The sequence below is a fragment of the Fulmarus glacialis genome, unplaced genomic scaffold, assembly GCF_000690835.1.
Source record: "Fulmarus glacialis isolate BGI_N327 unplaced genomic scaffold, ASM69083v1 scaffold5460, whole genome shotgun sequence".
NCBI lineage: Eukaryota > Metazoa > Chordata > Aves > Procellariiformes > Procellariidae > Fulmarus > Fulmarus glacialis.
The window spans coordinates 1-16,586 of record NW_009186964.1 but is presented as its reverse complement, the minus strand read 5'-3'; the positions used below and the strand labels follow the sequence as shown (position 1 = coordinate 16,586).

General features: G+C 40.0%; 1 protein-coding gene across 1 annotated transcript; it reads right to left on the bottom strand.

Annotated features, from left to right (window-relative positions):
* Positions 1–3,828: 3,828 nt before the first annotated feature.
* On the bottom strand, positions 3,829–13,006 carry LRPAP1 (low density lipoprotein receptor-related protein associated protein 1). Its single transcript, XM_009573246.1, has 8 exons — positions 12,944–13,006; positions 11,688–11,832; positions 11,186–11,310; positions 9,107–9,227; positions 7,999–8,157; positions 7,379–7,461; positions 4,858–5,034; positions 3,829–4,546 (listed from the first exon to the last, which is right to left on the bottom strand). The coding sequence occupies exons 1-8, from the start codon at positions 13,004–13,006 to the stop codon at positions 4,481–4,483; spliced, it is 939 nt and encodes a 312-aa protein (XP_009571541.1). The 3' UTR covers positions 3,829–4,480.
* Between the last annotated feature and the right edge of the window lie 3,580 nt (positions 13,007–16,586).

Sequence of the window (16,586 nt, the reverse complement as noted above, 5' to 3'; positions counted from 1 at the left end):
ACTTATATTTCATGACTTTTTAATTTATTTCTTCTATCCTAATTAAATGCTATGGAAAGAAAAATTATTTTAAAAAATTATTTTAGAACTGCCTGTGTATTATTTACTGGTAGATTTTTTTTGTATGTGAAATGGCACCTTTTTAAACAAAACAAACCCGAAACCCAAATACCTCTCTGAAGCAGTGCCAAATGATGACAGGGAAGGTCTGTGGATGATGAATATGTTGTGAACCGAGCAGTGAACTGCGTGTTACCTCTGTCTGCGTTAGTCCTGAGCTGAACACTGTGCTTGGGCTTTTGACAGGTGATCCTGGGTTAGGGCCTGCAGAGGAGCTCTCAGCAGCCTGGCTCCCAGTGCAATGCTCTGGTTTCTGGGCACTGTGGCACGCTGGATCCTGGCTGGGGACCTACATTCTTTCATGGAGTGCAACTGTACCAATTCACCTAAACTCACGTCTTGAATAAATGGCAGAACTGAAAATACGATGAGTTAGGGCCCCTGCCAGCTCCCCTTAGGGCCAGCGGGCGAGATGCCTGCTCAAGCAGCGCTGCAGACCCTCTGTGCTGGGATCGAGGCAGCGCACACATGGTGTGCTCCGTGTTCTTGAGCTGGGAGCTCGGGAGCTGCCTTCTGCTCCCCAGTCAGGGCCTGAAGCCCTTCCAAAGGCTCAGCCAAGATCAGCTGCTGAGGCAGCTGCATCCTGGCAGCTCAGCTGATTTCTCTGTCACCTTCTGTGCAAATGCCGTAACACCCTGGCTAGCGGGAGCCCCACAGAGGGAGCCCGACACATAGCAAGCAGGAGGAGAGCCCTACCAAGGAAATCAGATGGCCCCTCAGCTTACAAAATGTAAATGAGCTCTACCTGATGAATTTAAATACTTTGGCTATTGCCTGATCTGTTAGGCATCCGAATCCCTTGGGAAGGGAGAGGGGAAATCGTTACAGCAATACATCTGCCATAGTGGCGGTTCCTTATTTGTCTTGGTAGAATGATGCGACCTGAGCTACTCCATCAGCGTGTAGGACATAGTGTTTATTTTAAGAAAGACTTGGTTATTTTTGTTGTATTTAATGCCTTGTGTATTTATTTCCGTCTCATTTCCACCCCCAACCTGTTTAATGAATAAAATCTGTCCTATGTGAAATCACTGACACATTTATTTAAATTGAGGTTGTTTTTCAGGGCAGAATTTGACAGACCGTATAAAACATAAAATGTTCTGATCTTTTTTCTTTTTCCCCTAAGAAATGCAGCTCCTTCCTCCTTTTTCTGCTCCCACTTTTGTATTTCAAATTGTTTCTCAGAGTGGTTTGAAGAACTTGGTAATTTGAATAATTACAAAAGGATCAGATAAAATACTAGTTAAGGAAGAGAAGGTTCAACCAGTTAGTTAGTTCTTTCCTATCCAGATGTCTCTTCCATGCAGTCTCACCTGTGAACTCCATTATTCACCTTTTACTAGGTACAGGACTATAGGCATATTTCATTTATACCTTTTTCGTTGGCTTTGAATTTTTATTGCTATTTACAGAAACACAAGAATGGTGACTCAAGCTCTTTTTTAATCTTTAATGTCTCAAAGACGACCCACTCTTGTTATTTTGGCCATAGAAGTTGTCTTCGGAGGCTTAAAAACTACAATAATTAACTATTGATGTGTGTGAGATGCAGACTATAGAAATGAGTGAAATCAAACTTTACAACTCACTAGCCTGTCCACTGTCCCCAGATCCCAAAAGCCCCAGCGAGCCTTGACAGGAATGGAGACCGTTCCTAATGTCTTCTCTGTGCTGCTGCAGACTCTAACGCAACTACAGACTACTTCAGGGGGAAGTTGGATTCAGGGGCAGCAACTACTGCTGTTTAATATTTTTCCTCCTCTAGGTTTGTGTGAACAATCTTTGGGCCCTATAAGTCATTAACAGCTATGTTAAATAACTAAAGTGAGGTGACTGTGCTGACCCCAGTTTCCACCCTTTGCCACTGACGATCTGACTCTTTCCTAAGTTGAAATTACTGTGACATGTAAATATTTTGTCAGCCTCTTGTACTTAAAAGCGCTTGCCAAGCGTTCTCTCTGCTGGAGCCTACCCGGCCTTTGAGCCCGATTACTGCCATGGCGTGGTGGGTAAAGATGTGGTACAGCCACCACCGCATGGTACAGCGTCACCTCTGTTTACAGCCTGTGCTGAAGCAGCTCTGCACTAGGAGACAACCATTACCACTGCTGATCTGACCCCAGTTATGAGTTCCGTGAATCCAGCACCCTGTGCTATTCCAGAATTCTTCAGACATTCTTCAAGAAGCATATTCTATTTCAGGTACACACCTGAAACCCAGCCTTCTGCTATGCCCCCTTGTGTGGAGCATACAGCCACTCTGCCCGCCTTTACTGTAGGCTGAGATACTCACGTTGCTTTCCCTTGTGCAACAGGTTTCCCCCAGCAGCAGTATCTGAACGTGCTCAGTAAAAGCTTTTCCATTCTTGTACAACCCTGCTGGATTGCTGAGCAGGAGCTGCTCAGAGTTCAGTGCTTTGCTTAGTTCCTTTCCTCTGCTGATATATTTAGTGCTTATGTTCCAGTTCTTCACGCGGGAGCCAGTGGTGTGGGCCTCTCCACACCCAAGTTACCAAACAAGACTACAGTCACCAAACACCAAACTGACCTGTGCTACATGGATTTATTTCTTACTCTACCAAAGGGAAAAATGAAGTGAAATCTGCACACACAATACAGAATACATTTCTATTCTGCATTCACCTCAAAAAATTGAAAAAAATTATGAAGATAAATCTGTAAGACAATGCAGCTACTGCTGTGTTAAAGAAGGCTGAACAGCCCTGAAAGTGACAGCCTGGGGAAGAAATGGTGTTTGTAGCATCTAGGAAAAAAACAAACCAGTTTTCTCATAAATGAGTTTTAGCTATTTTGGGGTTTACTTTTTTTAGCTTACCAACCAAAGGGAACGTACACCATAAACTACATGAACTGAACCATCTCTAAGGTGACTGCTAATATTAATGGTAGCCTGTGTTTCTCGTGATGGACAATGATTTTCTGGAATATGAGTAACTGTAGCTTACATTGAAATAAAAAAGTTTTTTAAAAAAAAAAGCTTATTGCTTCAAAGTAAGATATTTAGAATCTCAAAGTAAGACAGTTTTGGTTCAGATCACTTGCACATTATGAAATAGTCTTTACATACAGAATCGTACTACTTTTAACCCACCATGGGCCCAGGAACTGGATAAATTATATACAGAGGAGCTAATTCTGACTGAATGGATCTCTTCAGTGTTTCTCATGGAATAGGTACGACAAGAGAGGCTCGAGGACAGCTTCCTCATGCAGTACACTACACCGCTGCAGCCTGTGAGTGACAGAGCTTCTTAACCAAGCAGCTGTAATGATTTACCTATGCTGGACCTTTGCCTTAACCTTGTTCCTGGAACAGTTTCATGTGAAACACTCCTTAGAAATAAAGGGTCAGCATTATAGAAAACTTCAACCCAGATGGCTAATGTTTGCCAAAGTTCTGATGCACAACAGAAAAATCTGGTCTTGAAAGGGTAAGTGATAATAATCTTTACCGGATATTGTACTGGAATATGTGCTCAGAGAGAAGCTTTCTGAGAGAGCCTTCTGCCTATTCAGAACATAGAAACACATTCTTGCAGTGCAAAACTACCCCTCCTGTCTCAAAAACCAAGGTGTGAGTGAACTTTAGTCTAAAGGAATAAGCAACATGCTCAAACAGGTGTGGTTACTTCTCACTAAATGAGAGGGAAGAATAAAAAAACCTCACCAGTATCTTGTTTTCATTTTTTTAATGACTAAGTGTAACAAAACCAAGCAACCATGAACAAGATAATTGTACACATACATTCAGTAACTTCAGATGTGTTAGTCTATAACTAAATTGTGTGAATTGACCTCAATACTTGTTCCCTCCTTACTCTTCCTCCCCCTTTCACATGAAAGACTCATATACAGTGCAGCTCTGAGCCACTGCTCAAAGTCAGTAGAAATATTTTCGTTACCTTCAGTAGGAAATGTATTAGGCCAGGCACTGAAATAAAAGACTTTTCTGCCCTCTGTTTTAACTTCCTGCACCTCAGTGTTTGCTTTCATTGATCAGAGTACCTGTCCTGACTATCAGATTAGTATTTTTTTTACTAGGAGGAATCCTCTGAGAGTTCACATATTTGTCCTTTTGACATAACTGCTTATTTCAGAGGCTGTTACTTGATTCAGATATAAGATTTATATGATCCAAGATGTGCAACTTAAATTTATAATCTAATCATTTGATAGTGCAAATACAAAACTGGCAATTAAGTGGATGAAAAAAAAATTTCTTACAGGACAACTTTGTTCAATCCTTATGATTTCAGAAGGACTTCTTGGTAAATCCTGTTCAAAAACCACATTATCTGTTTTGTGTTAGATTGATCCCATGAAGGAGAACATATTTTTATAATTCATTGTGTTGAAGACCTTGAGAGATTCTGCTGGATAAGTCTTGCAAGTGCTTCTTTACCTAGCAGGAAAACAAAACACATCAAAAAAATTTTAGTAAGACAATGAATTATCAATATCATATATTCAGATTTTGCTATCAGTATATGTGACAACAGGAAGAGAGAGACCAGGGAGATTTCAGGCATCTTAGAATTAGGCCTACAAAAAACAATTATGTATATCCTGTACTAAACATGGAACACAGGTGTGCCTTAAACTCCCCCTCTGGAAGTCATTCAACTTGCATGAAAAATCAGCACTGGATAATCTACATACCCTCTACTACCGAGTTAAACTTTCAACATGTACGTACACTGGATTTATACAGACCTTATATCCTAGTTCTTTTGTCTTTTCTTCCAGCATGGCATATTTCTCTTTGTTTCTGTTCAGATGATCCTTATCTCCAGTTCCCTCTACGTGTTTCAGTTTCTGGTGTGAAATCTCTAATTGCTTCTGATAATGATGGTGTTTTTCAATTTTTGCTTCAAAGTGTTTCAGCTCCTCCTAAGACAACAAACATACACAACTTCACAGGATTTTCTTTCCAAGGCTTCCTCTCTCTTGCCAAGAAATCCCTAACGCTATTTTACTAAGTTGAGCACAGAAAGCTTTTTCAGTTCCCTGCTTCTTAAGAATGTCTGAACAATACATTATCATCACCACCCAGACACCCAATTTTGAAGGCAGGTGCTGAAAACGTCCCACTGCAGAGTCCTCAAAAGGAGACTGCTAATGGCTGTGAGGTGCTAGGAGATGATAGCAGTGCATACCAAATAAAAGTTAATTCATACGAGTAGTGGACTGGGGGGAGGGAGACAGACAATTTTTAAGAGAAGCCCCTTTTCAAAATCAGGTCCTGGATTTGCTATTTGCTGCTCAGACTTAAATGTTTTCTGGGTCTGCAGTCTGCTATGATGAACCTGAAATAGGATGAATTAATTAACAAACAAAAAGCCCTCTTAGTTTGTCCCAAAGACAGTGGCCAGACTAACTGTGGTGTTCAGGGACATATCAGAGACGGTCCTCAGATAACCTGGTACACTGTAAGGGGGACCAAAGAATGAGTAATGTCTCTACCCACCAAAGCATGCTCTTGTTTTGCTACTTCAAAGCAGTAAATTCAGTTTCTCTGTGTCTTACGACATGTCCTCTGTGAAGAGGATACGAAAAGTTCAAACTGTTATGCCACTTACGGCAGCAGTTCTATGCATTACACCCAGAAAAACTCGGACAAACCCTACAGTGAAATCCCCGTTTGACAGAGCCCACTTAATTTTGGTCAGTGGTATGTTTCAGTCCTGGTGGCTGCCAAAGTTCTTCTCATTTCAAGACAATTACAAAAAAAAAAAAAAGAAAAAATCCATCATCCTAATAGATCTTCTTCAGTTTTTAAAGCAATGGGTTTTTGTTTTCAACATTTCTGACAAGAAAATAGTTTCATTTTGCTGTAGAACATTCCAGTCTGTTTTACATACTCCATTCAGGACCTCAGTTTGGGGTTTTACTGCTCTGATAAATCATTTTAGCTGCTCCTCTCAGATGATGTACCAGCAGAGCAGCACTTGCATCTTTCACTATGAAACCCTTATGAAGGTTGGTACTGCGGCCAGTCAGGAGAAGACACAACTTCAGCTGCTCCAACAAGGCTGAATGAAATCAGCACATGATTTCTTGAATTCTGCTTCCATGGACTTTTTAAATAGGCATATGTTTCACTGTGATTTTTACTGTCTTACTTTTGTTATGATGTCCCAACATGCACAGTAAGAAGACAGGTTTGATCTGGTGAAGAGGGTTCGCATGAATGAAGATTTCTACTAAAACAGTAAAATTAATAAGCAGATATGTGTTCTTGCTTATGGAATTGGGTTTTTCTTTTTCACTGCAGCAGATATGAAGGCCAAATTTACCTCTCTTACAATTGTACAGTCCTGACCAAATGTCCCACTAAGGTCAGCAGAAGCCTTGTTACAGACTTCAGCAGCCTTTCCTCTGACACTCTTAAAAGCAGGGCCATTGAAATCAGCGTAATTAAAACGTTTGCTTCATAAGAGAATCGGGCTGCATGTGAGTTAAAAGAAATAAGATGGATCTTTGATATCTAAGCGAGACAGATTTCAATCCCTCTCCCAGGCAGTTAAAACTGTCTCATTACCTTATCTGGAAAAGAAGCTCAAGGTATCCCTAGCCATGTCTTGGAGGGTAAGACAACATCGTAAGTACATGCAACTCCACAAAGAAGCCCTGAAGAGTTATTTCTCCAGGCTACCACTCAAAATCTATTCTGATAAACAGGCAGAGTCAGGTGGGGGAAAAAAAAAAAATTCTCAATGCAATTTGAATTAAATAAAACCAGTATGAACCCCACAGGAATTAATTTCTATAGTATCTCCTTGAAAAGCTGTCTTTATCATGGTACTTCGGGGTCAGTTCAACACAGCTCCAACACAGGAAGTTAGCAGTACAAGATGTGGGTATGAGAGGGAAATTGTTGGGTATATAGAGTACACTGCTTCCCAAAGAAGTAATTACATTAAGACATTGGGTAAGAGAGGGAAATCTGGTGCACTGGAAACAAACAAGCAGGGCCTGATCTTTCAAAGACTTAAAATATGCAACATTTGCTTTCACAAGATCCAGAATTTTCATTTTGCTGATTATAACAGAACCATGCATACGACTAGTTACATACATGTTTATATATTTGAAATATTAAGAAAGAATCATGACTCTCTTTTATGGTGTCTGAGGAGCAATACAGCAGTGGCTGCACTCAAGAGTAACATCGAGTGTTTCTTTATGTGGGAAAATACCTTTCCATAAGAGACCTAACTGCAATTCTACTTACCCGAAAAGATTCAAGTTCCTTCTCAGTGAAATTGGCCGATTTGGCCATGTCCCACAAATCAATCACTCTTGGTTCTTCAAATTCTAAACAAACACATACCACTAAATGAAAAACTGGACACAATGCTTTTATGGCCAGCTTCTATGAAAGATGAGCATGCTTTCTCACATACATACACAGGGATATATTAAGCACTGCATTACTAATAGGTCTATTTAGATGAAAAGAGAGAAAAATCCAAGTACTTAACTTAAAATTATAGCAAGTATAGCTGTAGCAAATATTTTTTAAAAAGCAAAAAACCCCCTAGGAACTGAATAATGGCATTGCTTGCCCTGCATGTTGTCTCATTTACCTGCCCTCCTGGGGCTGAAGGCATAATATCCCTTCTCATGTGGGCATGGAAGACAGAACTATCCTCTTTACAGGTTGTCCCTATCCTTTCATTAGGCTTCTAGTGTTGGCTTCTAAATAGAACAGGCTGGCTGTATCTCTTCAGCCCATTGTGGGCACACCATGTACTGTGATACTGTGACTACGTCTTATTACTTGCCCACTGATTTTTAATTTTTTTTAAATGAAATTAATCCCAAATAAGCATAAAAACCGATGTATCATACCACTGGTTGTGTCATATCCCTGGTGACTGACTTTACGCAAACGTTCAAACCCCTGATTGATGCTTCTTAGCTTGTCTTTGAGTTCTCTGTGTTTGTTGTGCAAGATTTCCTCTTTCACCAGGTTCTCTTCAGATGGATTGATAACATTTTTGTGGATATCTGTTGAAGAAGAAAAGTGTTATTGATCGTGGGCCAAATCCTGATAGGTCAAAAGCTCCAGAAATCCCCCAAATATGAGATGAATAAAAGACGGTAAGTTCTCAGCATTTGAGCTGAGTGTAAATAAAGCATCAACACCACACTTCAAGAAGCAGTAATTCCTCTTGCAGGTCAATATTAAGATCAATGCTCCTCAGCGCTCTGGAGGGTGATATTACAAAAATGCCTTTTAATTCGTTAAATCTGGCCACCACCCAAGATTTTATTAAATAAATGTTCTTATTTTCCTAGGTTAGCAATATCCCAAGGAAATGGGATAGGGATGGTTGTTGAGTCCTATGCCCTCTTTCCTGGGTATTTCATGGACCAATCAGGACACCTGATGTTGAAATGACTTCCAGCAGCTTCTAGCTTGGACTCTACAATGCAAACATCAAACCGCCTATAAGCTTTAAAATACTTTGGCTCTAACAATTTTAGCTAGGATTAGTACAGCAAGCTTCATTCAGATCCTTGATGCTTTAATACACCTTGGGCTCAGTGCCTAAGATATTCAAGTATATCCTCTCGGGCTCCCAGCTGGTGAGATAAAACATACGTGTTCTGCAGACTTTAGGACTACATTTTGCAGCAGTGGATCTACACTTGCTGCATAATTTCCAGTAAACTACTATGGCCATCATTGCTAATTTGATGGTATCATCTTCCCTGCCTGAAATGCAGGCAGAAATCAGAAAACTGAAATGGCAACGTTTTCATTAGCTGGCAAGATTTTTGGCAGCTAATGCAGAACTAAACCCAGCAAGTATCTGGAAATGTCAGCATCTGCAAGCAGTTCTGACAGAAATGTCAGACTTCAGGAGTTTCAAAGAAACTTGGAAACAATGGAGGCAATGGGCAGAGAAAAGAGTTGTACTGATCTCGAAACATTACAGAAATGTTCAGGCACCTTCTGTTCTGCTCACGGTCTCCAGCAGAATATTGTATTCACGAATCTTTTCTTTGTGATGCTTAAATTCTCGCCAAAGCTTATCCAACTCCTCATCAGAGAACTTCCCAGAGGTCTTGGCCTGAAAGAAACATGAGCTCATAATGCTGTCGAGGCTAAGTGCTTCTAAGTGCACGCAACTGCCAAAACTTCCCACCACATTTAGAAAACTATTAAGTCCAGCTTTTCCTTAAGATCTTTTGTTTTAAATCCCTTTATATTAGTATGAGATCAGGATTTAGACATCAATGGATATGGTGGCTTTAATTATGTCAAAAGGTAGTTTGCTTCAGACTTATAAAGTTAGACTTGGTATGGACTACCCAGTGAAAAATGTCTGTCATTTCTATTCCATGGGAAATAATTTAATACAGAAGTAAGAGCTATGGAGCTCCATATGCAACTGTAAGGGGACTGTTTGCATGAGGGATGCAGCCTGATATTAAGCACAGTCTTTACTTAATCTTACTCTACTGGCAAGTGAAGCTTTTATCACTGCCATGCATTTGCTCTGCAGTGATTTGTTCCTCACTGGACTACTTTTTAGCAATTAGGGAAGCACTGGTCAGGCAGCTGGAGCACTACCCACAAATCTGGTGACTTATTTGCTGCAATGCGTGATCAAAAGTGAATGTTTTTGATACCTATTCAGCCCCAACTCTTTTTTTGCTTAGGGAATATTTCTATCTAATGCACTTTACTGTTCCCCAAAGCACATGTCATCATGTCTCTTGCCAGAGCTGTATGTAGTTACAGTAACATTGCAAAACCCAGCAAATCTTTTTCTCTGCTTTACTACCACTGCACTAGACTGGTGTAAGAATTCTTTGCTTTACCTGACTACTTGTTTCTTAAAAACGTGAATTATTTAATTTTTGAAGATTATGACTTTGCCAGTTTGAACTACCCAGACTGAGAGTACACTTTCTGTTTTTTATGCATTAATGTAAATCCCGGAAATTTTCACTTGAATACCAGGTTGGGAAAGTCCTTATTTAACACTCCTCACTATACATTTCACTTTCAGAAGTCCATGAAATGGTTCTATTTTAAATGCATCTTTTTAAGAAAGCCCAGAAACAACAATAAGAAAAACAGGAAAAACACCATAGGCATATGTCCTGGTTTCGGCTGGGATGGAGTTGATTTTCTTCCTATTAACTGGTATAGTGCTGTGTTTTGGATGTAGTACGAGAATAATGTTGATAACACACCCATGTTTTAGTTGTTGCTAAGTAATGTTTACACTAGCCAAGGACTTTTCATTTTCCCGAGCCCTGCCAGGTGCGCAGGGGGCTGGGAGGGAGCATGGCCGGGACAGCTGGCCCAGCTGGCCAATGGGCTATTCCATACCATATGACATCACGCTCAGCATATAAGGCTGGGTGAAGAAGGAGCGGGGGATGTTCAGAGTGATGGCGTTTGTCTTCCCAAGTAACCGTTACGCGTGATGGAGCCCTGCTTTCCTGGAGATGGCTGAACACCTGCCTGCCGATGGGAAGGAGTGAATGAATTCCTTGTTTTGCTTTGCTTGCGTGCGCGGCTTTTGCTTTACCTATTAAACTGTCTTTATGTCAACCCATGAGTTTTCTCACTTTTACCCTTCTGATTCTCTCCCCCATCCCACTGGGGGGGAGTGAGCGAGCGGCTGTGTGGTGCTCAGTTGCCGGCTGGGGTTAAACCACGACAGCATACTACCATACAGTGTAATACTCACACAAGGGGAAATTGTGAGTTCCGTGAAATTTGAGAAAAAACTCTGTTCGTCTTCAGTGGACCCAGGGTCTTATCCTCCATGCAGACTGATGCGGGTGTTTTCTTTGGCAAAGAGAACCTGCCACACCTGGTGACCTGGATGCAGGTGGGATGCCCTCAGAACACAAAGCCGTGAGCTACAGAGCACAGCAGCTTGGTGAGTACTTAAAAGCAGAGTAGTAAAGCTATTAAATTCCAAGTCTGGGGGCTCTCAGAAGACACAGACAATAGTTCAATGAAGAAGCACTGATTTCCTACACTCCAGTTCCTGGAAACCTCACTCACCTTGCTCCATAATTTTTCCAGTCGTGGATCATCTAGTGTATCACTTTCTGTACCGTCTTTAATGTAGTTGGTATCATCTAGTTGAGAGTCCTTCTTTCCATTCATTCCATATTTAGTCATAATGACTGCAAGGGAATAGAAAATACAGAAACCAACTACGGATGTATGGAAGGTGAGCGATTGGCTACATCCTTGACTTGCAAAGCTGGATTTTGCAGCTCACAGTAGAAAAGCTAACAGTTTAAGACACAGAGGTCCCAGGTTTAATGACCTCTTCTGAAAACATCAGGAGCAAAGGAATCTGTTAGCCTCCTGCAGCTCCCTACTGACCTCCAAGGAACTCATGTGTGCTCAGTGACAACCTGTTATTTAATGGTTCAAACACAAACACATGTGTCTAACCATGCATGTGTCTGATGCAAAGTTTAAACTCCTTCTGCAAAGCTATACCTTACTATTTAAGTTGCGTCTGAGTTTGGCTTCTTTCAAAGCTATACCTTACCATTTAAGTTGCGTCTGAGTTTGGCTTCTTTCTCTCCATCTTCATCTAGCCCTTCAGCCTTCAGTTTTTTCCAGCTCAACTCATCCTTTTCTTGTATTTTTAGATCACTGTGCAACTCTGCCAGTTTCACAGCAGAGAGATGAAGCTAACAAGAACAGAGAAAGGTTTGTATTCAGTTATGGGGAGACACCTCTTGCTGCAGTGTTACCTCAGAAGCTAGTATAGATGCGTAGCCAGTACAGCACAGCATTTTTTTTCTTTTACTCTAATGCTATGTATTCATCTGAATTTAAGGGCTTTAAGGTATGAGCCACTGCATACATAACATCTCTTGCCTATGAACATGGCTACGCCCCCAGCACACTAGTGTTAACAGCGAGCGATCACGTAGCCTTCTCTCTCAGCTCTTCAGGTACTTGGACAACAACGAAATTACATAAGGGTTAAAAATTTGTGTCTTTCTTTGGTGTTCCTTCAAGTAATACTTAAATGGGATTTTTCCCTCACTTTTAATGGAACCGCCTTCTAAAAATGATTCTACCTTAAAAATGTCCAGTACCAATAACAAAACATGTAAAAAAAAAAATTAATCAGATCAATTCAGTTTCACTAATTCACAAAAGGCAGTAACGACCAAATTTCTCAAACAACATGCCATTGCCACCACATGTGCTTTCTTGTGGACCACCTTCTAACCATATAGTTATAGTGAATTGGTAAATTTTATTTGTTAGTATGGTTTTGCAGACTACCAGGACACTGAGGATGGCCTTGCAGGTCAAAGAGCCACTTCATTAGGAATTTTTACTATGATCAAAGTGCAAAATTTGCTAAGATCACTTCTTAATGTGGTTTATGTGCATTAAAAACATACAAAACCTAAAGGTATTCCTGTCCCACATAACAGAACAAAAAGATAAGATATTGAGACTGAAGCTATGAAAAAAAAAAATTAAGATTTAAATGAATGTTAGGTCAGCTTGAAATTTTGTGAAATATAGAGAAAACAGGAACAGAGACAATGACTAATATGCTGTTGACTAAGCAGCACTGCTGTAACTTGAGCCTGAACTTCTGAACCTCCAGATTTTAGACACTTTAGTTATTCAGTTTAAAACAAATAAATGTAACAAATCATACTAATGCTTCAGAACTTCTTTCGTGTGTAAGGAGAAGCCAGAGAAGAGAGGAGATCAAAAAACATGAGCAGTGTGACTTTCAATACAGTTCTGCTTGAGCTGTCTGAGTCCTTCTACCTCTGACCACAGAGCAGCCAGCTCCTGGGAGCTCCGATCCAGCTCTGAATCACCTGGGCTCATCTGTCCTAGGACAAGCTCATTTACTGAAGGGTTTTTTTTTGTCATTAAAATCAGATTACAGATTATAAAAATTCTCGTTTTCAGTGAGGAAGCAGTATATTTAATAAACACAGACTCAGAACCCAGTATTATTTTTAAACATCAGAATGATACTGAAAAGATTCAGCCATTCATTTGAGTGTCAGCAGGTTATTTGAAAGTAACTAGTAAAAATGTCATTATTTTGAGCTAATGCACCAAATTCCTACTGACAGGAATTCAGAAATCTACGCACATTATTGTTTCTGCTTTCAGCTTAGGCTGTCCTATTAATTAGTGTTGTGCTACTGAACATAATTATTTTAATTTTTAAACTAAGCTTTTTTCCTGTATCTTGCACTTGACAAGATTAGAAATAATTTACTAAAATCTGTTGTAGTTATAATCACAGGTAAATATAAAATTTATAGAACACATTAAAAATTCTGGTCCCTCTAATACTAAAGCAAAGAAGCATTCCTATTATCTTCTTTACCATCTGCTTTTGGGGAACTGCTTGATAAAAGCTAAGCACTTAGCAGGAACCATTTTATTTATGATTTTTAGTATGTGCTAATGTCAAAAAACCTTAATCATGTACTTATTTGCTTTTTTGGAGCAGGATGACCTGGACAGCCAAAGTGTCATTGCTGCAGTGGCACCAAGTAACAATGGTTTGCTCAGCAAGAATTGTGCCCTGATGATTCAGGAAGAAGACTGAGTGAAAAGTTTGCTATAATTGTGAAAGAAATGACTGATCACCTCAGTAGTTCTGTACCCTAATGTCAGCATTCAAGTAGTGTGGATTTAATATGTAGTTAGGCTGAGCAAATCCAGGAAAAAAATCACAGCAGTAACTTAGATAACAATTAATTCAGCTCCTAAGTATGCAAAAATAGGAAACCACAATTTTTAAAATGTATGACTTTATCATCAGAGAAACACTATTGTGTTAAAGATTACACAATGCAGTTTATGTTAGATACTCTCTGCAGTTAGTGCAATCTCATAAACACATGCAGTTTTGTGTTTTCTAAAAGTCCCAGAGAAGAATATCATAACTTCTAAACATACAGTTTGGAGACATCTTATCATCAATCAAATATTTTAAACTCTTAATAAAAACTAAGGAACTACATTAAACCCATTGTTCCTTAAGGGAGAAAAGAAAGATTCTATTCAAATTTCTCCCAATTCAAATAATATTTTTCTGATTCTCATTATAATTTTGTATGAAACTCAAGTAACTGTCCTTTTAAACATTGTAAATCCTTTGAAACCTGTTGGAAGCCCCTTGCCTGTCCCATTTATATAACACAGAAGTGAATACATAGACTAATTTAAAGTATATAGTTCAAGAACTGCTTCCTTCAAGATCATCTCATGTAGGACCCTGAATGACACCAGGTAAAAAATGTCAACAGGTAAGACTCCACATCACTTTACTAACATCAGTTATATGTTGGCATAACAAACTAGAAGCAGAGCTGAAAAGCTAAGTTTAATGATTAAACAACAAAGCACCAAGTTCCTTACGCTCATTCCTTATTCCTTATGCTGCCTGGACATTAACATCCAAGATAGGTACCTGGCAATTCTGAGAAGCAGCGCTGGAAATCTGTGAAACATTACAACAATGAAGTTGTTTGCTGTTCGCCTGGCTACAATCATTACCTGCAACATCATTACCTACACCCTTGCTTCTGAGAGGAGAGGGTTCTTTCCTACAAATTTTTTAGGTATAACATGCCCTAGATTCTGGAGCCCACTGCTGCTTTCGGATGGCCAGGAAGCCCCGATAACAAGCGATGCGAGAACTACACCAGTAGCAACAACCACAGCACAGTGGATTGTTAGAGACTAGCAGGCCAAACCACATATCTCGTGAAACCTACATAATATTTGTCATTGGTTCAAATAACTATAGAATTAGGGTCTGACTAAGAAGAACTCTTGTATTAAAATAACTTTTTAAAATTTTTAGATAAAACATATACCTATGAAAAGAGATGATGGAGAAAGATCTAACCCACCCTCCCTCCCTCCCTCAGGAAAACAGGAAGGAATTCTGGCTTGCCAGCTCTTGGTTCCCACTAAGTAACATTTTGGGTCTTTCTGAAAGACTGCTTATCCAGCTGTGTGTTGCAACGCTAGATTGCAATATCCATCTTCTATGTCAAAACAAAGGAGTTCCTTATTTTCAGAACTATCTCCACCACTACCCAAAAGAAGAAAAGAGAGTTCAGCACTGGCACACACAAATATTTCAAAGCAGGTCTAACACACAGGCATAGTTTTCCTCTTATTTCAGACCTTGCCCAGACATACTGAAAAATCACTTTCTACAACACGGGCTGGGTGTCAATTGTACTCCAAAGTGAAATTTAGATGGTGGCAAATTTAGTTCAAGTAGGTGTTGCCTCTCTAAAATCTGGCTCACACATACAGAATTTACTAAAGCTTAGTTCTTTACTCTGACAGAGTTAACTTCATTTTACATTTTAGCATCTTAAAGTAGATGATGTAAAGCATCTCAAATTTGAATTCCAGAAGATCCAGGTATGAAAATGAAAAAAGACTGCAATTGGAAAAATAAGAGGCAATACTATAATTACAATTTATTTCTAGTCTCCATGTTGTTTCTTCTTCAGCTGTCAGTTCACAGCTGGAGTTTCATTATCACACACTGCCCTATCCCCCATCCCATCCTTCTCCCATTGAAGGAAGGAGTATTCGATACCTTCTTTTAGCACGTTTGGAGGCACCATTATGGCAAGGGTTCTATTTTTTGACTAAATGCAGGGATGTCCTGCCTCTAATTCAATAGCTCAGGCTGGGGAATGTCTATCCAGAATACAGGAAATCCAGTATTAATATTAACTATATTCCTTTGCCTGAAAGAACTGAACCTTTACCAGTCATGACCGTAACTTCCATGCTGCACAATATTCAGGGGATGAATATGGATGTGCAGTGCGCTCCTCCCCTCCTGTTGGAGCTGTTATGCTTAGATGTAATTAAATATTTCCAGTGTAATTAAATATTTTTACTGTATTTTCACTTTAATTAAGTATTTTTTAAGCTCAGAGTGAGAGAAACTCAAGTGTCACTGTCAAAATTAAGGCTCTCATCTGGGAATGGTGATACCCATTTGCTGGTCCTCCTGCATTTGACTACATCCCTTGGTATAAATGCAGGTGACATAACCGCCAAGGTGGAGCGTTTCTTACTCTCCTGTGCAGTGAGCTCCTGTCCTGTGCAAAGTAGGAACTAAGGCCACCGCCTTCAGACAGATGAGAGCATCACGCTCCTTAACGTAAGGGCTAAAGCATTCAACTAGCGAGTGCAGGAGCCAATCTCAGATCCTCCATGGTACTAGAGGGACTTCACTCTCCCTTCCAGGCATGTGGTTTAATTGCTGGTTTAAAGACAGGAAGATCACGTAACACTGAGACGTATGGCAGGAGAGGGGAAGGAGATACCCCCTGAGAGAAGACCTTACACAGCACCGCTGTTCCCAGCCGCCTGGGACAGGCCCCACGGAGCGGGGCTGCGTGGGTCC